At 41.7% G+C, this 24,765-nt stretch overlaps 1 protein-coding gene across 2 annotated transcripts in view; it reads right to left on the reverse strand.

The window, feature by feature from the left end:
- The window catches only part of COL4A2 (collagen type IV alpha 2 chain), a 148,097-nt gene that overhangs the window by 83,349 nt on the left and 39,983 nt on the right, over positions 1-24,765 (reverse strand). For both annotated transcript variants that reach the window (XM_082043569.1, XM_082043570.1), the window contains exon 4: positions 20,752-20,832. In XM_082043569.1, the coding sequence (XP_081899695.1) occupies positions 20,752-20,832 (81 nt within the window). The remainder of the gene's footprint in view (positions 1-20,751; positions 20,833-24,765) is intronic.

Raw genomic sequence — 24,765 nt, forward strand, 5'->3', positions numbered from 1 at the left:
GAAGGTGTGGTGCATGGAATTAAACACGTGACAATCTTGAATTCTGAAAACTGTAAATTGCTATTATCTGTTAGTCCACTTGATCTGACTCTTCTCTATAACACGCCTTTCAGAAAACAATCAGCAACCTGGTACATGCCATCAGACACCAGTTTTAAATGAGATAAGATCCTGTTAAGTTTTCTAACATGAAGGCGAACACAGAAACCTGAAGAGTCGATACACTTTTTAACCCTCCTGCACTGCCCACACTGACTGTTGGTGCTGGGTCAGCGTATATAGGTGTGCCCTGGTCTCTGAGAGTGTTTCCTTGGGGATCTCTTTCTTTGAAGGGCTCTTTTCCCTCCCCATGGTCCATTAAGAAAAAGGATTTTGTGTGAGGGAAGCAACTTTTGACCTCCGTCTGAAACTTAGGCAAGTTACAAACCTTTGTAAAGCTGCATGCACTCAGCAAAGCTTATTACTTTCAGCAGTTGAAAGATGGGATGATCCCACTGCTTTGGAGTGTGTCCAGACTCTCATGGCTTCTGGGTAGGACCACACTCTGTTAAGATGGAGCACCCTATGTTGTGTTTCCCTATCAATCACTTATGTGGAGTGGCGTCACCCTCGCAGAGGCCTGGGTGGGTGCCCAACACAATGCTTAGGACTTCTGGAAGAATCATTCCTATAGCTTCTCTTCCACACCAGCCTGGGATTGATATGAAAACTGAGAGCAGGTCTCCTGTTCCTTCCCAGTTAGCATTCAGGTAGCGTGGAGCATGCCCAGGGAGATGCCAGACTGGATGAAGAGGTGGGTGTAGGCTACCAGCTGGAGGTGTCCGAGAAACCAGAAGCGAGGTTGTGAAGATGATCAGTTAATGGGAGCCAAGAACAGTCCTGGTGGCGCAGTAGGATTAGGACTCAGAGTACCAGTGCAAGAGGCTGAATTTTTTGAAAAAAGGATGGGCAACTGGTGAAAGAGTGACTTCATGGTCAAATGGGGATGCAGATGGCTGTAGCAGAAGTACAGGCTAATGCATAAAGGGAATGACATTTGTAGTAGTTGCAATTTTAAAGTTTTTTTAATACACGACACTGGATTACACAAGAGATGTATTACACGGGATTAATGACTGACAAGCAGGTCAGGATTTTGAACCTGAATTTGTGCTTCTATCTAGGACCTATTCAGCAGTATCAGGGTGCTGCTCACTGCCCCCCTTCTGTGGAAAATGTGGAGAGCAGTTGAGGAATAGATAGTGACTGCCACCTTAGTTGAAAGATACTCATTAAGTCAAATCAGAGGAGTCAGATGAGATAAATGTCCCTTGAGAAGCTTTCATGAATGCTCTGTTCAAACTGCTAATTCCTGTGTTTGGTTAGCTTTCACCCAAGGAAGAAACTTCATTCAGAGTTCTCCACTGAAAAAGCCCTGACAACAGCTCAGGTAACCCACAGCTCAACCACTTTGCATATCAACAGACACTTATTTTGCACCTAAAGCTTTAGGTTTAAGACACAGAGGAAAAAGTGCAAGGGGGCTATTCCTAGGTATCTCATCTAGCTGAGATATATAATGCTACAACCAAAATGAGAGGGGCAGAACACAGAAAGTGATTTTGTAATATAGCAATAGAAGTAACAGCATCCTGAATTGGTCAGTGGAACACATGTAGTAGCACATAATGGAAAGGAAATGTGCAGTTCAGACTCAGGCTACACATCCATAGAGTAGTATAGACACATATCACACTAACAGCAACAGAGGAGATTCCGTCATTTTAGGGACACAACTGACTGTGGCTGTAAGAGAATCCGGAGGAGCACAAATGTCAGGCTAAAAGCTGGGAAGAGCCAGCAGAGCATTACAAGCACCACAGCACTGTACAAAGGCATCTGCACTGGACATAGACTAAACTGGCCTATGTTTCAGGGCCATAAACAAAGCAGGGGATTGTTTCACAGCCCCCATCAGAATTTATTCTTAGCATATTTATCTGCCCAGATACTCAGAAGTCAGATAGGAAGTAAATGAAATTCATCAGTCATCAGTTGGACGATGCTCTTGCATCCTGGAGCGTTTATGGGTTGTGCAACACTTCCTCTCCCAGGGAAAAAAAAATCCTTGTTACAAGACAAAATGTATTTTTTCAGTCATTGGTTCTTTATAACAGTTTGTTGCTGAGGCTTTCTTTGCTTTGTCTCTGCTTACCTCATGACACTTTAGCATCTAAATATTAGTGGCTTGTTTGAAAGACTTGCCTTTTCCTTGGTTTACATATCACTATGTACACTTCTACAATTTTTCTTTCTGACTACCCCCCTCTCCTCCTTCCAGCCCAACCTAAACAACTCATGGAAACTTCTGCTTGTTCTATAATTACACTGAAAGCTTTGTGCCCATGGAAGGAGACACTTCTAAGAAGGAAGTCTTGACACTATTTTGCTTTGGAGCAACTTTACAAGAAGTTGAAGAGTTCTCACAGAAGGGTAAGCTGGAAGCTTAAGCATTTCCCTCCTGGACCCTTTGGAATGTCTTCGTTACTGTTGTAGCTTTGATTTAAAACACCTGGGTCTTTCCCTGGTCAAACACAATAAAATCTGCCTGTGATGTTTCTGCTTTCTTATGACACACTTGCGCCTCTCATGAATTCTTAGAAGCTTAGTTAGCTCTTAAAAAGCCAAACCTTATTTCTCGCCAAATTTCAGTTCCGAAGGTTAATCAGACCAGCAGCCACAATAACAAATGACCAAACTAGAAATGCCCTTCTTGCAAGGGCTACAACCAGATTGTGGTGGAAATGGCTGCGATCTGTTCGGCAACACAACTGGGGTGGGAAATCTCCCGCAACTTTTTATATATGCCTGCAGCTAAAAGGGTTCATTTACAACACATGCTCAAGGGGTATCATGTACTTGCTTAAAGAGGCTGGTTAACTCGTAGATGTTATAGGACCCTAGGATTGACTTGCTTTCCTATTGAGTGAATTTTGAGAAAGTTCTTCCTTGAACTAAATGGCTATTTAAGCAGTAAGCTTAAGTTTGAATTATATTTCAATTTATTATAAGAACAGATTATAATACATGAGAAAACACAGGCTGACCGATCTTCTTTCTGAAAACTGTGGTAGATGTTTGAATAAATAAACTGCAAGAATAGATGAACAATTATAAACTAATACTAGGTATTGAATTTCATTATGGGAATGCTTTTAATTGAATTGAAAAAGAAATCATACTCCGCCAGGCATGGATAACAGCTATGCAGCCTCTAAATGCATACGCTTCCCAAGATCTTCAACAGAATTTGGTTTAGAGAGTTAGAAATATGAAAGAGATTTTACAGTATGAAAGATCTCTACATCAAAGATCTCCTCTTGAAGCAAAGGATTCACAAGTGGCTGCAAGAGTGTTCCAGCAATAGTAAATACATGGCAGAGAAGTATGTTTATCCCACAAAAATGAAAAGGATTCCTGTTGATTTAGTACACAGAGGCAGGAACACATTTAGCTTTACAATTATGCCTATTGCAGGAGGGCTTATTCAGCCAGTCGGTGTCCTGATTTATACCACACAAAACATCTTTGAAGTCAGCTAAGTTATACAACATATATAAATCAGAATAGGTCTCTGTCTGGGCCTAAGAATAGATAGCGAAGGAAAATCCTTACAGGGAAAAGGCAGAACACAATGTCTATGAGGGGGAGAGTAAACAGCAACCCATACTGCAGCTGTGTAAATGCACTGAGCCCACAGACTCAGCAGACAATGTGATGTGCATATTTATACCAGAGTGTTGGGGCTTTTCAAGCAGATAAAAATAATCTTTTTTTTTTAAATGTATTTACTGAGAATGGTATTTAGCATTTATTTAGTTTTGGTAAACATGAGTGGACAAACTGTCATACTTAGGCACGATACGCTAAAGTTATTCAGAGGATTTTTGATGATTAAATGTATATATGATGGATACAATCAGCACTGGCTAGCAGAAAGTATTACTTTCCTTAATAAAGCTATAAATGTCAAAGCAGTGTGTATCTTTGATGGCTATATATGTACTTTACTAGAGAGGAGAGTACTCCTGTGGTAGCAGAGTTGTGCGTCCCTCCAGCAAGGGCTGGACACGCTGAGGAGGGAGATGCAGGGGACAGAAAGGTCTCCTTCCCCCGATGGGTGGACTCCCATCCTTCTGCACGTTTCTCATTCTGCAGGCCATGTACCACGGTGGGGCAGGGGCTGAAGTGTCCCGCTAAGTTGTCAGTGTTGGCCCCTTGGGGCAGTGTCGGGGTTGCTTTCTGTTACTGCCCAAGGGAGTGGTCTGGGGGCAACCAGATCCTTCCCATGGGTGCTTTCTGATGAAGCAAGATGCTCGTCCTTGGTCTTGGTGGTAGCCACAGATCCAGACCAATCCAAACAGCCCCGTTCTCCACTTGCATGTATCTGGACTAGCTCAGGCACCTTCAGAGGCACGATGTGGGAGGATGGTGGCTCAGGCAGCAGGAGAAACAGGCCCATTCTCTAGCACACTTGACTGAGGTTACCACTGCAGATCAGGCCCCAGAGGCGCTTGATCTTGCGGAGGTGCCCTGCGTCTTTAACAACATCACTCCAACACATTCCGTTCCCCTTCTCAAGAGATGCTCAAGCTGTTGTGCCAGATAGAAAATATGCCACCACATGCCTGTTAAGGCTCGAGAAAATAGCTCTGCAGGTGCAAGGGTGAGCAGCTCCCTGCTGAGATGCCAACCAGGGCAGTGCTGAGGCCAGGGGCAGGAGGAGGGCTGTGCCTCTGATGGCCATGAAGTGGCAAGAGCTAGGTATCATCCTGGGGAACCACCGTCACGTCTCCTGTTCCCCCTCCTCTTTCTGTCTAGAGAAAATCCTGATACTTCGCACCCCAGATGAGCTATGCTGGGCAGTACGTGGGGTCTGAGGATAAAAGAGAAGGAGAGGGAGGTGAGGGCTGCTGCTGCCTCAGCACCCTTGCTACCTGCCGGGGACAGAAGGAAGCACTGGGGCTCGGTGGCCTCCTGCTCCTTGCTTTGCACATGGACCCATCCATGATCCTGGGTCTATGTGGTCTACTTGCCCTCCTCTGCATTTTTGCCTGCAGGCACAGGAACAGCTCATTTTTTAAGCAGAATGTTCTATGGTGGCCCAAGGTCTGCTGTTAGCAGCAGATGTATTTTATGATGTCATTTTTCAGAAGGCTTTACAATTCACCAAGTGGTTTTCTTAGACATGCTTCCTCTCCTCAGGCTACTCTGCTGTTTTCTTGGGGGAAGTAATGTTTTTCTGTCTTATCCTTTGATGATAAAACTCTATCTCCCCCTTGAGAAAGCTTTCTGGTCCTTCCCCCTTTCTCCTTTCTGCTGAGCTCCGCATCTCTCCATTGACTTATCTAATTTTAATGCTGTTATTTAATTGGATAAACTGACTTCTTCCATTTTACATTTATATTTCACAGCACATCTGCAGCATTTAAGAGTTCACTGCATGAATGTTTCAAACCACACCATAGGATCTTGGCAGTTACACATGACTTCAGAGATTTTATACACATACATCTGACGTACAGAGGAAGTAATTAAACCATATGGACCTCTCCCATACAGTAGGAAGCACAGCACCAATCTTCTCACTTGATTTATTATAACCTTATGTCATTTAGCAAAACCAACTCTACAACTGTTTGAAAGAAAGAAGCTGGCTAAGAGGAGAGAGAGGACCTGCACGGGGAGCTGTGGCTCAGGCAATCCTGAGTGGTTTTACATGCCTGCAGCCATTCAGGGCAGCCAAGACCTTGCTGGCAGCACCAGGAATGAGCTAGTGGAGTGCCAACTCCCTGGTTGGGTTTGCGAGGCTTCATGACAACAAGAAAAACAAATGGATGTGTCCTCAGCCTGCATGTTTACCTCTGATTCTGTTCTGATTGGCAGGGGTTAAGGTGGAGGGGCGGCAGGGGACAGAAGCAGAAGCTGTCCCTTGTCACACAGGGGGAGCCTACCCCTCACCTATCCCGCAGCCCCACTCTGCATGGAGAAGTTGAAGGAGGACAAGGCTGGGCTCTTGCAGTCAGGCCTGTCCCATCTGCAGGGAACACTGATGGTGAGGGAATGGTCTCTACACTATGCAAAGTCCCTAGCAAATATAAATAAAGTAAAATAAAAGCTGCGGACAAGGGTGCCAGATGATGTTACAGCGCACATGCAGGAGTGTGCTCTGTCAGGGAAAGGGAGTTAGTCTCATGGTGGTAAGGGATACTCTGCAGCACAGTCATATTTGAGCTGAAGTGTTTCCTGTGGAAAATATGTCCTATCCATAAACCCGCATGCCAGTGCGTGCCCTCATTAAATACCAGAGTAATGAACATACATGGGTCCAACACCCACAGCGTGGTGTGGTGCCTTTGGGCCCTGTGATTGTGAAGTCCCTGTCCCTTGGAATTAATTTGATTTTGAATTTAAAAAAAATGATTTGAAGACAGGCTGTTGTTGTTCAGCCTGGAGAAGAGAAGGCTCCAGGGAGACCTTATAGTAGCCTTCCAGTACCTAAACAAGGCCTACAAGAAAGCTGGAGAGGGACTTTTTACCATGGCATGTGGTGACAGGTCAAGGGGTAATGGCTTTAAACTACAAGAGGGTAGATTTATATTAGATATAAGGAAGTTCTTCATCATGCAGGTTATGAGGCACTGGAACAGGCTGCCCAGAGAAGCTGTGGATGTCCCATCCCTGGGAACGCTCAAGGTCAGGTTGGATGGGGCTTTGAACAATGTGGTGTAGTGGAAGGTGTCCCTGTCCATGGCAGGGCATTGGAATTAGATTTTAAGGTCGCTCACAACCCATACCATTCTATGATTCTGTGAATCTTTGAAGCTGTCACTGTGCTCCTCTGCATGCTGCTACCTCTGCCACTAACATGGAAGTTCCAGCAGTGCTTTCGGCACTGTACAAACAGCTACCCACAAACAGCTCCTGCCCAAAAGAGCTGACATCCCCGCACAGCCCAGCACAGGCAGTTGTAAAGACCACAGCACCTCGCATTGCAGGAGGAAGGGTTCATCTCATAAAACCAGCTTATCTCATTCCTCTGCCAGGCTACCAAGAAGGGAAATCTCTTATGGGGAGCCTTTAACACAAAAAGGCTGGTGAAGTGGCAAAGATGTTGCATGCTTGGGAGTAGATTACAGAAAAGTAATAAAAATAATACAGAAGTAGAAAATGCAGAAACTGAGGAACAGCCAAAAGCAAGAGGTGGTTTACAGGAAAACAAACAAACAAACAAAAAAAACCAAACCAAACCAAAACAACAAACAAACAAACAAAAAGAGTATTTGGATCAGAAGAGAATAATAAAGACATATTCAAGTTCTTATTAAACTGGACAGAAAGACTATATTGGCTGCTGTATCCTGAACAGAGTGAAGCACTATGTGTACTGGGGAGGATAGTGAGCACATGAACTTTCTTTTTTTGCTCTTACTCTGATACTATGCTTTGCCAACAACCTTGGGGGCAAATAAGTCTGCTTTTAAACAAGCTATAAAACTTGATAATATCTCTTTAATCAGTGACACTATGTTTAAAAAAATCAGTTTTGCTAACTAATAAAATACACAACAGTTAGACACAGAATTTCATCAAACAACCATGACTCACACCAAACCAAACCAAACCAAACCAAACCAAAAAACAAACAACAAAAAACCACCGAAAACAAACAAACAAACCAAGCCCAAACCAAACCAAGCCAAATAACAACAAAAACACAACCCACAAAAAACTCCAAAGAGCTTTTCTTTGCTGGGAATCTGTGACAGTAGTAGAGAGAAAGGAATCCAAAAGACTAATACAATCTTTTCATAGAAGAATAATTTTAGCCTGTGGGAGAAAAAATGCTGCATGGATGTTTTATTTGTTTGGGCTTGCAGCTTATTCATTGTCTAGAGCCTGTCCTGGTTTTGTTAAAAAACAAGTTTCTTTTTTAGTGAATTTGCCTGTCAGCTAAAACCTTCGTATTAGCTGCATTTTCCTGGAGAAACAGATACATGTTTTGGTAAACCTAGCAATGGAATGCAAACTTATTAATAAGCACGGATGGACCTCTCGTGAGAACGGCAACGAGAAATAGGTGACCAAGAAACTGACCAACTGTGTATAACATTTCATTCACGTGAATACTTCATATAAAAGTGGGAGATCACGAGGATCTCGTCCCTCTCTTTGCCCTTCTTCGTCCCTTTTGCTTATGGCTGACATTAGGAGAGGACCTTGCTAGTCATCCCTGCGAACTGAGGCCTAGTGAGAGACTGAATCCAGCTCCGGTTGGCTTCAGAGTCCAGTCCAGGACTTCGGGTGCTGGCTCTGCAGTTGCTGAGACTTTCAAGATTGGTTTTGTATATTTTGTATTATTTTCTCTATTCTTATTAGTAGCATTAGTAAAACATTTTAAATTTTTCTCACTCTCTTCTCTCTGTCCTTCTTTCCCTCCCGATCACCTGTCCTTAGTGGGAAGGGGGGAGAGGGAGGGGCTGAAGGGGGTAGTGAGGGGGAGAGGAGGTTAACAATACATCTGCCACGGTTTTATTGTCACCCCACAATCTAAACCCTCGACAGAGCCATTCTCCACACTTAAAACACAGACTTCTATCCTTCAAGACCTTCTTTCTGCACACTCCTAAAATGAATATCTAATCATAAGATATTTTAACACTTGTCATCCTTTTCCAGATCAAGGTAATGGGAGCACTTACATATACTTCAATAGGCCCATTCATTTCACAAAGACACTGAAAAGTATTTGGAAACCTTATGTACAAACGGAGGTAAGTAAGGAACATTTATTCTCTTAAGAGTCAATAAGAAAATGCTGAGAACAGGCTTGATCTGCCTCAGCAGATACTGTTTGTGATGACAGCCTCCTCATTCCCACATTCTTGGTCTCTCCAGGTCAGACTCAAAGGATTCCACTAATAGTTTGGTACTTACCAAAGCAGACAAAAGGAAAATGGGTCAATGTTACTTGTTCCCATGTGACAAAAATACAGAAAATAGAAACAAGTACCATTTGAGAAACTTGTAAAGCCTTGGATACATGTCATGAGAAACCATTTACACTCTCCAGAGTGTAATTTAAGTGCTAAAAAATGACCTGGATTATCCCCCTTGGACGCCTGTGTGAGCTACCCAGTCACAGAGCAAGGCTACCATCCACTTACTGCACGTTCTTTAAACTCCTGCTCACAGTAAGCAGAAATTGCAAAACTTGGCCAAAAGCACAAAGAATATTTTTGTGCAGTAGTTGCATCGTCCGACTGTCAGAAGTCGAAACCTAAAGGTCTAACCAAATGGACAGCACATTTGTCTGAAAAAAATCCTGACAGCACATTTCGTTTCTGTAATGAAGTACAATACATATGTGAAAACCAAACAAAAATATCAGTGATGCATGAGAATGTTCCTGTGCTGTGCAGACACTATTGACCATAATGAGTGGAAAGATTACACAGGAGTAGAGACTCATGAAATTGCTTAACTTCAGGTACTTTCAGTATTTCATAGGAAGACAGGAAGGAAAAGAACATTGCTTTTTAACGTTGAGTAAGAAGGAATGGCACTATTTTTAAATGATTGTGAATTACATCCAAAGGGTTCTCATCTCAGTTTCAGCTATTGCGACCAAAGTTAGCCTTCTCCTACTGATCTCCAACAAGACAGGCAGCTTTTTAAAAGTTTCCTTACTATTATTTTTTTCACTGGAGTCTAATTTTCTATAGTTAAATTTTAAGTCTTTTTTATCTTCTGCAATAAAATGGTTCTCAGTTCCTTACTGTACATTGTCTTGCTTTTCTTCCCCATCTCTTATTCAAATTTGTGATGGCCAAATACACTCTTAAAAATGCTGCCCTCAAAATAGATTCCTAAAATACCAGTGAAATACCCTCTCAATTTATTAGCAAATTGCCATAAGATTTGTTTTCTCATTTGAGTGTTAGAAGCCTATAAATCAATGGACTATACAGCTAACACAAAAGACATCAAACGGTGTCATTTCAAACATAGGAGCTGAATCCGCACTACAAATAGAGTTAATCCGGCACGTTTACTTCAGTCATAATTTTGTTTAAACTACAACCTCGGTATTCATTTTGATTGATTACACTCATTCTTGAGCTTCATCCAACACTGCTGAATTGCTCTCTCATCACACCAGCTGAGATTGCAAAGGTTTTTGACACAAACTCGTAGGAGAACCTTCACAGATCTAACCTAGGTCAACGGGCTTCAGAGATGAAGTTGAAAATGGAAGTAAAAAGGCAGATGTGTCCTTTCACTATCTTTCACTCAAATATCATTCTTTTTCTCCCATACAGTTGATTTGAAAAGATGTTAGAGGAGTTCTGCTTTCAGGGCTGAACCAAAAGACAGGTTGTGCAACTTGTTAGCTTGGGATGGATTTAGCAGTACTGCAGTTCTGTAGATTACAAATGTGTATTATTTTTAAAGTTTATTTATGGAATAAAACTAAAACTAAGTTTCCCAGATGGCTGAAACAGAAATGCTCTGCAAAAGAACAAATGAATAAAAAGGACGGAAAAAATCAGTTTGAGTCACTGTGCGTATTTTGTTTGATTTGAAAGAAAGACTCTATCTTTTAAACATTCTGAACATTTTAAAATGAAAATGTGATTTTGGTGTGAACATTTAATTGTGTTCATGCATATATTGAAACACAACTCCATGCTTTTTTTATTTTGCATTTTTTGGTTGAAACAAATTCTTAGGAAAACCTTTCATTGACTGTTCCCAAATCTCAGATTTTGTGTAGAATGTATATATGGAAGGAGGATTCACTGCTTCTTGCTCATGGGAAAGTTATCTAACCTCCGTCCACCAGTTCAAAAAGATCTCTGATGTTGATTAAACATGAATAAACAGAGCTAAAAAGCTAAAAAAAAAAAGGAAACATGCTCAAAAAAAATGTCAGGACAAATGTACTAAAGAACAGCAATTAGCTGGCTATGCGGCTGATTGATAGTCACTGCAGCCCAGGTTAAGCAATTTTCACTAAATAAAACATTAGGTCATAAATTCGGCATTAAGTTTCACACTCACTCAGGTTCAAGTTCTATCAAGGAAACCTGTACCCTGCCTGCCTTGGGTGGCTAACTCTAAAGATTATGGCCCTATTTACTGCTAATGTTCATGCAATTAAGCCTTAAGCCCAATATTTAGGTGCCTATGGAGCAATATCAAGACTTTAAGGATTTATGTGTGCTGGTAAGACCTTGTAAGGCAGTGTTTTGAAAGTATATAGATTAAAAAAAAGGCATGCATTTGAAACTGTACCCTCAAATGTGTATATAAAAGGGAACTGTACTCTCGTACTCAGAATTTAGCTTCACACTGTTAAACACATTTTTATGGCAACACTCTTCTTTTCCTGTCGTTTGCAGTGACTAGCAAGTTGTTCTCCACTATTACCTTGAGTAAAGAAAAAAATTAAATTAAATCTCAATGTACCATACCAGACTTGATTACAGTATAGAAATAATGAAGGGTGCCTTCCTGTCCATGCATAATAATGCTTATTAGCACTATGGATATTTTGCATTTAAATCTGCCACCATTATAAATACCTCCCTAAAATACTTCCCTGTCTGAGGGCCGCTTCTCTTCCTCCAAGTTTCCACAGACTTAATCTTCACCTATGAAGCATATGAAACTTTGAACCATCTTTTTCCGGTACTCCCTATCCATTCTAGTGCAGAATCTGACAACAGTTTTGAAGATACATGATTGAGTTCACTCCCAAAACAGTGTATAGCAAACACTACAGAGGAAATAGGACATTTTTCAAACAATTTCTGTCTGGGAAGGCAAGAACAGAAAGAGAAAGACAAGCAAGGGCAGGTCACTGCAAGGCATGTAAGCCTTGTGAATCTTTGGCTTGTGTGATCAGTGAGGTTTCCTTTGGCGGTGGGTTCATGTTTGGATGTTTGCTGAGTGGCTTCCTGGGGATGTCTGAAGGGCATATGAACTGGCAAGGTGGTTCTTTGACCCTTAAAACAGAGGAGGTTGCACTACAGAGTAGGTTGCATCTGCCTATATATAGAGGCTTAGGTCATGCCCTCTCCTCATGACTCTTAGGTACATCTCAATGAGGCCAGATCTCTCTTGATGCTACTTAGCTCAATATGGGTAAAGCAGCGAAAGAGAAAGTAATCCTACTCACCTCTCGAAAAAAGATAACTTATACTAATATGAGCTTTCAAGAGCTAACATATTGGAAGTTCATGATGCAGGCAGAAGCTGAGCAACAGAGACCACTCATTTTGTTTCACAGAGAATGCAAGGTGTGTTATTGCTGACCCAGGAGGCAGGTTTGGTACGTGCAAACGCTGGTCCTAGCAGAAGTCCTGAATTTGTTCTCTAGAGGCAAGAATGGCTGGACTGGAGCAGCTAAGAAACAGGTCCACAGGCAAAGAGTGCCAGGATGTGGTGGAGCAGTCCCACCTCTGCTATGACTATCCTCATGTGACCACCATTGAAAAGACAACTGATGTTGACTAAACAAGTATTTAGAGGATGTTAGTCTAAGGGAAGGTGGATAATCAGCTTGGAATGAGGCACCAAATCTCTGATAAACTCCAACCTTCCGCTGACTGCCGTGTCTGCTTGGCATGAGGATGCTTCTGGAGCAGAGGGAATTTTCCAGGAAAAGACAAAGCAGGTGATGGTAGTGGGAGGTTTGATTATATGAAATAGGTAGCTGGGTTTGAACAGCTGAGAGGACTGCAAGGCCTGCTGAGTGCAAAGATGATAAAGCCCATGAGATGTCCAGGTAGGTATTTGGTGTGGTAGAAGGTAGGAACCAGTGGTCACAATCTATGTCATACTACTAATGAGGGAAACCAGAGTGGGGATGTCCTAGGGGTTTAATTCAAGGCTGCTGTGTGAGACTGAAGACCAGGCAAACACCTTGCAACACAAGAAATCGGCACAGGAAGACTGGCTGGACTTCAGTCAAAATGGAACATGGCTGCTATTATTGAAATTAAAATTTTTTACAAAGAAATAAACTAGAAACAGGGAGAAGACTGACAGTCATGATGGAGCACCTGGTTCAGACTGAATGAACTTGGGAGGGAGACATGGCTAGTGTTCATCAATACGTTCCTGAAAAGGCAAGAGAGAAAATGAGAAGCATAAATTCAATAAACAGGTAAGGCAAATAGCACCATTTACAATGCCACTCGACTGGTGCTTGCAACAGAGAATGAGAAAAATTTGTAAGTGCTTCTACAGCATTGCTAGAGATCTGAAAAATAGGATTATGGAATTATACTACTTGGCAACAAATGACAACCCTGATATAACAGGCATTTCACACTGGTGAAAGGAGAAAGGAGAATAATCAGTGGCACACAGGGTTGCTAGAAAATGAGATACAGCCATGGCAGTGACACAGCATATGAAGGGTAAAACACAGTGTAACAGAAAAAAAATACTGAGGGTAGAGGGGAGCATTAAGGAATATTTGTGGGTGTAAATAACAGAAAGGTAGGACATAGTTTGCATTTAAGACTCCCTTATTAAAGACGCAGATCACAAAATACTCAGAGAAATTAGAGAAGCTGCAAAACTAGGTCAGATAGCACTATTGGCAAATTCCAGCTACCAACGTACTGTCAGGCACAACGCCTCATCTAGATAAGAGAAGGAAATAAAATTTCTGGACACAGCAACTGACTGCTCCTTGAGTGAGCCCTGGGACCCATAGGAACGGATGCTGCTCTGGGTTTAATCTCGAGTGCTGTGCAGGGCCTGCTTCAAGAGGTACTAGTGGGAGAACTGCTCTGTAAGATCTTCACAATATAACTGAATGTAATGCTGTAGTAGGATGGAGTAAGCCAAACAAATATGTCACACAGATATCCAATTTCAAGAAGGGGAAATACATAAAATTCACAAAAATAGTAAAAACTTTAAAAAGCAGTCAAAAAGGCAAGAGGCCTAAAGCAATCTGGAGGCTTTTCAAAAGCACTGTATTAAAAGCCCTGGTAAACTATGTGTCACATATCAAAAAGAAAGTAAAACAGTTCAATGAAAACCCTGCATAGCTCATAAAAAAACTAAGGAGGCTATTGTAGGGAAAAAGGTTAGCATTTAAAAAATTGCTGAAATGAACAGGAAAGCCCATAAAAAACAGATCAAGTGTAAATGGCAACTAGGATGGCTAAAAAAGAATGTGAATAGTTTGCAGAAGATCATCAATCTGATAGTAAAAAGCCGTTTAAAGAAAAGCGGCCATCAAAGGAAATAGCAGTACTACATGATGCCAAAGGGGCACTCGGGGACAATAAGGCCATAGCAGAGAAACTTAGTGACTTGTTTGCATAGGTCTTTACTGCTGAAGGTGTTTGAGAAGGTCCCAAATCCAAGCTATTCTTCGAGCCACATTAATTTCAGGTAAATATAAAGGAAGTTGTAGATGAAACAGAAAAGGCAGGCATTACTAAGTGACCAGGAGTGGGTGACAATTCACCTGGGACTTCTGAAGGAACTCAAGTATGAAATTGTGGAACTGTTGGCCAGGGTGTGTAACCCATCATTACAAACAACCACTGCACCAGCGGGCTGGTGCCAAACAAGCTCCCATGTGGCAAAGAGGCTCAAGAAGGGACTGTGTGAACTGGGGGCTGATTTGTCTGACTTGTCTGCTTGGCCAGGCAGCAGTCCACCTCAAAGAATGCAGTAACTGACCATAAAGATAATCATGGTAAAGCAGGCCCTACTGACCTTAATATATTTGTATTTTCAAAATGGCTTTTAAAAAAATACTTCACCAAAGCTTTTCAACACAGTTTCCCTTGGGGTTGGAAAAAAGGTGCTCTTATGGACTGAAGGCTGTCAAAAGACTGGAAGAAAACAATAGTGCTTGATGGTCACATTTCAAAATGGAGATACAATGGCAGTGTGTCCTCTTAGGCACAGGTGCTGGAACTGGTTTTAGTAAAGACTTCATCAGTGATCTAGAGAAGGGACTGAACTGCGAAACATCAAAGTCTACAGATGACACTAACCTCTTTCAGGTTGTTAAATGTCATTCTAGTAATGAGGGATGGGGTGATCTGCTGATCTCCCACGCTGGGAGATCCAGAAGGACCCCACCACACCAGACAGGCAGATAAGTTTCAGTGTTGGCGGGCATCAGGAATGGTATTGAGAAGAAAACAGAGAGCGTCAATTTGCTGCTAAATAAGACCTTCGTGCACCCATAATCCTGTGTGCTGTGTACAGTTCTGGTCTCTGACAAAAGAGAGAGAAGAATAAAGGGACTATGGGGTGGAGTGTTGACTTCAAAAGAGAACCTAAAAAGGCTGTAACCTTTCCTTTTGGACAGGAGAAAGCTGAGAGGGAATATGACCAAGGTATACAAAATTAGGGAAGCACTGAAAAAGGTAAATGCAGAACTGCTCCTTCCCAAATTGTACAGTACTAGAAATAGTGTGTACTTGATGAAACCAGAAGGAGATTGGTTTACAACACATCGGACAGTAACATTTGAATAGTGAACTCCTTGGTGCCACTGGAGGGTGTGAAGACACACAGTTACTGGAACTTCAAAAAAGGATTAGACAAATTCAAGGAGAAGCACAAACACTGAAGGAACATATAAATAGAGTGATCTGGGTTTCAAGGGAAATGGACTGCAGAAAGTTGCCAGACCTCTGTGCTCCCTGTAAATAGCATCTCCTGCTGCCACTGTCGGAGACAGAGTAGAGGGCCAGATTAATTACTGGTCTAATTTGAGAAGACACTTCTGATGTTCTTATTTTGTAAAAATAGAGTAAAAGATCAGATTTCATCAGATATATCAACTTGCGCTCACCAAGAGTAACAAAGGAGCTACTGCCATTATACCAGCTCAGAAGCCAGTTAATTGTGATCCTAAAAAATTACAGTAACAGTTAATAAAAGGATGGTATTTGATTTAAACACTTCCCTAAGATACAAGAATGGAATTGACTTTAGAATACTTAAATGTTGTATTTTGTTGATTTTTTAAAAAAAATTATGAAGAAAAATATCTGTTAGATCTAGTTCATATGTTAAGATTTAAACTTGTATGGAAAATGTTTGTATGTAAAGATCAGACACTACATTTCACAATTGTATAAGATCCAAAAGCAGACAGGAGTTATTACAGGTGAACTAGGAATAGCTTATCCTTGGCCATTCCATTAGTGAAAGCAATATGAGAGATATCTGTACATCAGTTGCAGTGAACTCTCCTCTCAAAGTTGGTTAAAAAGGAATGTTTAGGCATTCCCAAAAAGTGACATTTATAAGTGGACATGGAGCTGTCTTTTATTTCACAGTTTCCATTATTCCAGCCTCTTGCAAAAACAATGGTTAAATGCTTGAGCACTGTTTGATGCTTGACTCAGACGGAAAGTACAAAGTGAGATTTTAATAGAGTGCATTTTCTCACTCTATAGAAAGATCAAAAAGATTTCTACTCACTTCCACTTTCTACAAAGTCTTCTAGGATGATGATGAAGTGAGGCTGATTCTAAACTTCAATAGGTCAAACAGTTGGCCATTGTACTGAAAGGAGTTATCGTTTCCTACACAAGTGCATTAATGTTTAACAAGCTTTAAAGGTGCATATTGTACTCTGCTTAATATATGGTTTGCAAAGGACTATAAATCTCAACATTTTAGGAATTACAATCAAAATCTAGAGGACAAAAAAAAAAGAAACCAGAAGTTTTTGTTGTTGTTGTTTTTTCCTTTAGTCCAGGGTTTCCATTTCATTCAAAATATAATTTCAATACAATATCAGTGCATCAGTGCTTCCCTTTTCTCCTTTCCCTCTTACCCAGGCACCTGGGTACTCCTTACAGTATTTTGTCTACGTGCAGCATAGGGAGAGGATGAGTCTGTTGTCTTAGGAGAACAACTTAGGAGAAAATTAGAAGATGAGTGTGTCTCATCTTCAGGAGGAGATGAGTCTGTCATCTTTCCTCTCCCTTTTCACCCTGTGCTCTCCCCTGAGGCTTATACCGTCGTTTCTTTCCGTGTGGTTTTGGACACTCCTGCAGGAGCTTCAGTGCTTGCTGGCACTCGGCTGAGATTTTTGCCAGCTGTGAGAAGGAGAGATGAGGGTGAGGCTGGTCCCTGAGCTTGGCTGCTGCAGCCCCAGCTCCAACCCCTCCCTAGTTGCACGGTATGGTTAGATAGAATAGATATTTGCATCCAGCTATAGTAACAGTAAATATACACCTAGGTTAAAGTAAAAATAACTAGGCTGCACTGAAAAATAACAAAGACTATCAGAGTGTCATTGGACATGACAAAAAACCCAGCTTATGGAAGAAGTTCCATTTACTCTTTTTCCTCTGAAGGTGTGAACTCAAAAGCGAGACAGGAGGTGGGAACTTCAAAGGGATCGTGTGTGGCCCAAGAAAGATGTTCTTTTAGAATCACAGAATCATTTTGGTTGGAAAAGACCTCTAAGACCATTGAGTCCAACAGTTAACCTAATACTGTCAAGTCCACCTCTAAACTATGTCCCTAAGAACCTCATCTACGCTTCATCTACTTCTCCAAGCAACAGCTCACCATTTGCTGTGAACTGCAAACGTGGTTATCAGCAATGTCCTATGATTCTTGGAACCCTTGAATTCGACCTGTTTTCCTCCTGGGAATGTGGCAGAAACTGCCTTTGGCAGGTGTCCCCACAGCCCTGGGAGCAGCTCTGATAAGCAAGTTAGCCACTGCCTTTGCCTGGCTGCAGCAGCTCCCCCACCATCACTGTGAGAGATGAAGCTTCTGCCTGATTTTCCTCTCCCCGCTGGATTTTGTTGAGCTGTGTCTGAGCCCAGGGAAAGGTGCAGGGCTGAGCCCAGACAAAAAAGAGTGGAGGAAAAACTAAAACCACACCTATTTCCAGCAGGCCTGCTAGGTGCAAGTGCTAATTTGTGCTAGGTGGCCTTTTGTCCCTAGAAACTGCCTATATGAAACATGACTGAGCTTTCCTGTGCCTTTGTGCCCAACCTTATCAGTCCTGAACCAAAAGCAGTGTAGACAGCAGCACAGGGCTTCCAGCTGCCATGTATGTGGAGACCTGGCAGAGATCACCAAAGCCTGGCTGAATCCTCATACATCTAGACAGTGTTTCTCTGCCTCCAGCACAGAGCCCCCGGAAGATGTCAGTGGGCATGTTTTGTAAAAACCATTTTTTTTTAAAACAAAAGCCATTGGATTAAGAAAAATAAAGAGATCTTTATTTAAATGCCATACGTTAAGAATGTAACTGAAACAACAGCAGAAAATCAAGTAGAACGACATATAAATAAAAAGTAGGCATTTCTTCAGACCTTTTCTACTTTTACCACCCCAACAAATTTACATCTTTCGACAGCTCCTGATATGCATTCAGTAGCAGCTACCCCAAAAGAGCACTTTTGTTTGCCTGGTTTTGAGAGGCCTGTCATGAAGAGAAGGTGACTTTTCAAGGGACAGTATGGTGGACAGCTGGCTGCAGACCCCCGCAGCACCGTTCCCAACTGAGTTCCAGATGCCCCGCAAGTGACAGCTCGGTGGCACCCGGGACGGAGAGTCACCGCAGCAGCCGGCTCTGACAGACTGGCTGTTTCAAGCACTCTCACAAGTGCAAACACGCAATATGTCTATTGTGCATGTAATGAGTCACCTCAAACAGAAAATGTGTGCCGTGCCAGATTATACAGAGGTTTTGTGAAAATAAATATTCCCATTGAGGATTAGCATGAGACCAGAAACTATGCCAAATTTGACTAGTCTCTAAAGGCCAATCTTGTTCTTTAAACCAGATGTTTAACAGAGGTTGTGACATCTGAAGAGACCAGCAGACACAAAATACACGCAGTGTATGCTGATTCAGAATGAGGCATAGCATTTCAGAGAGTTAAAATGCAATTTTCGAACTGTTATAAAATTCTTTAAATCACTTTCCCTGATACTTCTTCTCATATTGCACAATTGACCACAGTAGCAAAATATAATTTGTTTTGTAACATACTTCTTTTCTCTTTTTTTTTTATTTAAAGGGAGGCCAGTGTGATTAGTTACTGGGGTTACTTGTTTACCCGAGATAAATCAAAGAATGAGAGTGGTGATTGGGTGCATAAAATCTGCCCTTATCTCCCAATGTAGACACTGAGCAACTCACAGGGACCTTCTCATCAATGGCACCTGTTTCTCTACTTTGCTAATTTAACATTTCCAGCTTTTCTAACCTATGCAATTATTTTTGTTTACCTACTTCTTTTCTCTTGCAGACTTGGCAACTTGAAATTACAGGTTATTTAGTCAATAAAGAACAAGAAAAATATTTCGGTCACAGAGGTGGCAGTTTTTTGATAGATCTCTATTTTCACAGACGCTAGTGGAGAACAAGTACATTGACACTTTGCTTTTAGAACCAAAAAATATGACAGTTGGAAAAGACACAGTAGTATCATAGAATCATAAAATCGCACTTGATACTTCAAGTCATTTCATAGGGCATCAGTTTTTGACTTTCAGAGCCTTTGGAGGGAAGTGGCAGGAGGCACTTGCCAAACCGCATGTGCTGGATGATGAGGGTAAGGCCGTAACAGCTGGAGGGGGCCCCAGCAGAAGCTGTGTCTCAGGGGAGGGCTTGTTTGTCTTTAGCTTCATTAGTTTACCATTAGGTTATCGTAATGGAAAGCAGACCGTGAAGAGATCATGGTCAGGGGATGGTAGTATAACCATTACAGTCCTCATGGCATGGTAAGCCTAGGATCATCTGACTTCCACAGAGACATCGGGACTTCTGCTGTAAACAAGAGTGTTCCTTGCCTCCCACCTACACCATGACTTTCCTACCACCTCTTCCTCCACTCAGACGTGGAGTCAAGCTTGAGGAATGCGATGGGAATGGGAACTCATGGGCTGCTGCATGGAGAGGAGGCAGAGAACTAAAAAATCTTGTGAGGTTTGTGATAGCATAAAGAGCACATGACCTGCCACTGCATCTCTTGCCTAACCTATTCTTAGGGATGGGTGGATGGAAAAGGCTGAGTCACTGTCTCAGCTGCAGAAGACCACGTTGTACAGAAGGAGCCTGCCAGCCAGGGCTCCAAGCCATACAGGATAGGAACTGCCCTATTTCTTGGAGCCCTTTGCAGCAGGTGGCTAATCCCCTCCACCCTGTCTCCCTTCCTCTGCCTCATTCTGCACTACTCCCCTAAAGAAAGAACGGACTGTCAGTGATAACCTAGTGCCAGAAATCCCAAGTGGCTCCCTTTCAGCAGGGATTCCAGGCTTTGCAGGCCTGGCTCCCTTTTGCTTTAATGGAAATCATGTGTATGGGGTATCCTTTAATCAGATAGGATTTCATTAAAAAGACTTCAAGAACATGACTGAGTGATTTTGTCCATATTCAGTTAGCACTGTCACACAATCCAGTGATGCTCTAGCACATAGCATCCCTAAAATTCTGATCCAATCAGCTCATCATTGCTGTCAGGTCCCTTGGCCCTGACATTTGAGAGAAGAATGTGCTAGATTTCATAACAAAGTATTTCTTCAAATCTAGAAGCTCTTGAGGAAGTAAGATGAAACAACTATTTCCTGAAAAAGAATAATTGTTTGAATACACTTAGCAGTCTGATGCAAGTCCACCTATAGCAAACGGCATTGAACTGGTATCAGCAAGAACATTTTACAGGAAAAAACGCTACTTACACGGCTTCCTTTTTCAGGGAAACACTGACATCCTCCACTGCAGTCTCTGCCTCCACATGGTCCTGTGTAAGTCTTTCCACCCTGCAAACAAGAATCCACATAAAACAAATGGTTAAAAGAAATCAACTACAAAACCTGGCATAGCACAATTAGCTTTGATTAGCAAACTCGCTGGGAACTTGCCTAAGCAAAGATCAGTATCAGATCTACGGCTTCCAGTTGAAACTTCTTTAATCTGTGCTTAGAAGCACCCATGAGTAGCTTTCCAGTTCTTGGAGATCAGCACCAAGAAATATAACGTTACTCTATTAATTTCCGTCCACATTTTCAAAACATTGGAGCTCCATGCTGAGCAGTATCTCACACATCTTTTTGACACATACAACAGATATCATATCACAGAAGCGCAGCTGCTTGGATTCTTCAGGGACATGGACTAAGTCCTAGGTCACAATGCAGCACATCCTTCTATGCATGCTCTAAATCGTTGCTATGTTTAAAAACATTTATGGGTGTACATAAAGGAAGATATCATGTTCAAAATCATAAGCCAAACTACTGCCCTCTCCTCCTCAATGGCTGCTTATTCTGACAGCACCCAAAACTTGCTAGCAAACAACTACTGTGACCTAGAAGACAGACCTAGACTGAGTAGACAGCTGCAGTTACATCTCTCCTGCCTGTCCAGAACCACCTTCACCTGGGCTGCAAGCACACAGATCACAAAATATGTACCACTCCATGCAAATCCATGGATGTACTTCACCAGTCAGGCCAGCTCAGATTACACCTAGCACACATTGCCTGCATGAAATGCAGCAGCCACAGTCACTCTTGTTCAGAAACCTGAACAGCAGAGATGCTGTGCATGCTGTGGTGTGACTTTTATAACTGTAACTTAATAATTAGGCATACTGTGAAGACCAGCCTGTGGCCCACCTAAAGCCAAGGTCTTGAATCCCTGAAAGTAGCCCAGCAGCCTAGTAAGTAATCTGGGGAAGGAGGAAGGGATTTCTTGTCAATATTTCTGAACTTAGTTTGCCCCACAGTAAATAATTAATAGAGCCAGAAGAAAATGAGAGAAGGACTGAAGTCTAGCGTCTACAAGGAGGACATCTTGAAGCCACAGCCCCTCATTCAGTGTGGCTGCTAATTTTCAGGTGCACCACTCCTTAGATATAAAATATCAAAGCACCCCAGCTGTAGGGTACAGAGTCAGGCTCCATGTCACTTGCTCCCCTCATGGCTGGAAGAACCCTGAATCCTTTACTGCACTGTGGCAAATGGTCCCTTCGCCTCTCCGGCCTTCTTCATAGCTTGAGCACGTCACCTCTTAAAAGCGGGATGAGATGGGTATAAACAAGCCTCCAAAACAAGAAGGGTGCTCTGAACTGCTCTGCTGTTGCTTAAAAAGGCAGTAATGCTGCTGTTCCTGCCTCAAGCCCTGACTCAAGGAGTTAAGACACAGAGAGAAGGACCAACACTGCCATGCTTAGCATTTTTCACGTAGCTCTAAGCAATCCACTACTCAATGCTTGGGACTGTTGGGTCACCTTTCTCAGGCATCCACTCCTGCCACTGCACTACCAAGAACCTGAAAACACAGCTCCAGGCTCTGGATTCCTCCCTGGGAGCCAAATGAATCAAAGGTATGCAGCACTGCCTAAGTCTTCTTTTGGTAATATTTGTAGTACAGGCTCTCAATCATATGGCAAGCAGTAATATAACGTTCCCAAAACAAGTTCTTATGCTTGTGAGGGTTTATGTCTGTATTGTAACTATTTTTATATAGTAAAGTAATTTTGTTTCAGCTTTCTATTTAATTCTCACATTCTATGAAACAAATAGGCTTTTCATGTTGATGAAACAGGTCCACAGAACTGGAACCATGTCCTGAGCTACTTAAAGGTCAGGTGTTTGATTCAGGAAATTATTTCATGGACATAGCAGTGCTCCACGTCATGTTCTGAACCCAGCTTTCTGTCTAGGCTATTGTTTAGAGGAAATAATAAGCCAAAACAGTTTTATAAACTCCAGCAGCCTGCTCAGGTTGGTCCACCTTTTAGTTATACATTTGGATGGTCACAAGCTCACTATCTCTATGGTTTTTGTTTTGTTTTGTTTGTTTGTTTGTTTTTCCATTAAACTATTTGCAGATGAAATGTGCACCTCTGGCTCAGTATTCTTCATTTCACAGTTTCCCCCCTCAACCTCTTTTTGGAAATTAAGAATAGTTCTATTCCTTTTTACGGATGCCACTCAGATGTACAACCTGTGTGAACATATTCCTCTGCAGAATGCAGGTCTTCATTAAGAAGCAGTGTAGCCATCTACATCTAAGTAGAGCAGCCATCAATAAGAATTAACTCTGAGATTTTAGAGAGCTGTTTCGGTTGAAGCTGTAAATAACATTATATCCCAGCCTAACACTAACAGACTGACAGATACAGTAATTTGATCATGTGAATTTTCAATTATGCCTACTGAGAAAACAACACGGAGAACAATAAGTTTATTTCTTTCTTAATTAGAAGAGTCACTCTAAATTTGGTAAAATGTTGCTAAGGAGAAAACAGAGTATGAATCAGAATGATGGCAAGATATTCATACATTTGTGAAAAAAAAAAAAAAAAGAAAAAGGAAGCTGCTAATACTTATTTCAACTGGAAGAAGTTCAAGGTCTATTGTTTGTGTGCTATCCACCATCCAACATTTTAATTTGCATGCTTTAACAATACCGGCAGCTAATGTAGAGACACAATTGTTTTCTTCCACAATTTTAGGAAGCTTTAATTTTCTCATTTTATGTCCTTTTATGCACATAGATTCTTCAGATAATGAAGAGAAAAATCTGGAAAATTTCTCCAAAGGCAAGTAACACAAGGGGAAAACATTTGAGATCAGCATTAAAATACCTTTTCTGGATTACACTTGGCCTCTCCTCATTGCTTAATTTCCACTTCTTCACTTTTTGACTGCTAGTGGGATGACTCTGGAAGCTTGTAGTCACATGTAGCATTTTCTACCTTATTATCTATGAATGTTTACGATTTCTTGAAGGCAGATCATTGCACTGTCATTTAATCTGCCATAATTGGGAAGTTTAGTATCAAATGTTATGGTTTAAAAGCTTTTTAATATTAAGAAATAAATCTGTTAAGGAACCTTGTAAAACTTTGTCAAAAACAATTATACACATTGACACACAACTGAGATGAAGGGAAAACAAATGAACAAGTGCCAGTCAGTAATTATATGCAAAAAGCCTAGTTTAAAATTTAGTGATGGACAATGTAGTTTTACAGTACCACAAGTATTTATTTCCTGAGGAAAATACATTTCTGGAAAAATAATACCAATGGTGACATCCAAATGCAGTTGTCTCGATCTGAGACTGGTGCCTGGAATACCTTTTTGGTCAATGAGGAGAACAGTCTGTCCTAGGATACAGTTCACCCCATGCTGATACTGGCATCTAAACTGACCAGCTGCATTTCTCCCAGAAAGTGCCTACTGCTCTCTCTTAACTGTAAAGGTGGGTGGAAGTCACTAGCTTACATGGAAACATCCACCCACTGTAGAAGTCTAAAGACAGGAAGATGAATCTGCTGATTTGCTCAATATGCAGTTAAATAGCGAAAACTGTGTTTGCAGCACAACGACATTCTAGGATCTGTGCAACCAAACTGGAAGAGCAGCAACAGCCCCAACTCTGAAGTTATCTGCTGAGAAAAACTTCAGTTTCAGGTCTTGCTTATGTTTTGGATGATCCCAAATTCCACTAATCACTAAAAAGTCCAGAGCCTAGGCAAAATGCGTTTATATAGAAATGGGATTTATATAACCAAATTCAAGATTTCCATTATATGTAGGCACAATACATGGCCTGCTGTTATAGACCATCCAGAGAATCTCATCAGAACTATTTCAGACTCCGAACTAAATCTCATCCTAGAAGGGTGAGGGGATTAAAAAGGTAGCCAAGGACAACTAGTTGAGATTTGACTACAGTGC

This window comes from Streptopelia decaocto, assembly GCF_964273445.1.
Source record: "Streptopelia decaocto genome assembly, chromosome: 1".
NCBI lineage: Eukaryota > Metazoa > Chordata > Aves > Columbiformes > Columbidae > Streptopelia > Streptopelia decaocto.